Source organism: Bison bison, unplaced genomic scaffold, assembly GCF_000754665.1.
Source record: "Bison bison bison isolate TAMUID 2011002044 unplaced genomic scaffold, Bison_UMD1.0 scf7180017846278, whole genome shotgun sequence".
NCBI classification, from domain to species: Eukaryota; Metazoa; Chordata; class Mammalia; order Artiodactyla; family Bovidae; genus Bison; species Bison bison.
In genome coordinates this window covers 15,840-16,548 of record NW_011476851.1, presented here as the reverse complement: position 1 = coordinate 16,548, position 709 = coordinate 15,840, and the positions used below count along the sequence as shown (strand labels likewise).

Genomic DNA, 709 nt, shown 5'->3' with positions numbered 1-709 from the left:
CGTCCCTCAGGGGTTTAATGACCTAAGCAACTTTCGTCCCCCCCCGACCCCTGTCCCGTCTTGGTACGGCCCGTCCGGCGTTTGGCATTCCACCCCCGTCTTTTCCTCTCAGGTTGGTTCAGCCCCGGTCTACTCTGGGGTGGTGCTAAGCCGGCGCCAGATCGACCCTCGACTGAGGAGAGGCAGTGCGGTTCCTCTAGGCGCTTCTCCGTTGGTTCCTCCGGCTTCCTCAGCCTCCTCACCACCCGCGGGGACCCGAGAGCTCGGTGTATGCCCCACCCCTGACCCCGCTAGAGACATGTCCACCCCGGCTCGGCGGCGTCTCATGAGGGACTTCAAGAGGTAACCCGCCCGGGACTCTAGGGGCCGGGGGCGGCAGCCGGGGTTCAGGGCGGGGCCGTCAGGGGACCGGCGGGCGGCGGGTACAGGATAGCGGGAGGTTCCTCTGCTGTTTCCCCGTAGGTTGCAGGAGGATCCTCCAGCCGGAGTCAGCGGGGCTCCGTCTGAGAACAACATCATGGTTTGGAACGCGGTCATTTTTGGGTGAGTCTGCGTTCCGGATGGTGGTGAGGGCTGGGGGACCCGTGTGCCCGTTGGGACCGACCCGGTGCGGAGGCGGGGACTGAGCGAGAAGGTCTGGGGCTCGTTGGGCCTAGGCGCCTCCCCGGAGCCTGTGCCTCGATTAGCTCGGTTCCCGCTGCCAGGGGAA

General features: G+C 66.4%; 1 protein-coding gene across 1 annotated transcript in view; it reads left to right on the top strand.

Moving 5' to 3' along the window:
* Positions 1 to 86: 86 nt before the first annotated feature.
* LOC104987991 (ubiquitin-conjugating enzyme E2 A) overlaps positions 87 to 709 on the top strand; it is a gene marked incomplete at its 3' end in the record, with an annotated part of 12,111 nt that continues 11,488 nt past the window's right edge. Inside the window, exons 1-2 of the mRNA XM_010839132.1 lie at positions 87 to 342; positions 463 to 543. Coding sequence (XP_010837434.1) covers positions 299 to 342; positions 463 to 543 — 125 coding nt within the window. The remainder of the gene's footprint in view (positions 343 to 462; positions 544 to 709) is intronic.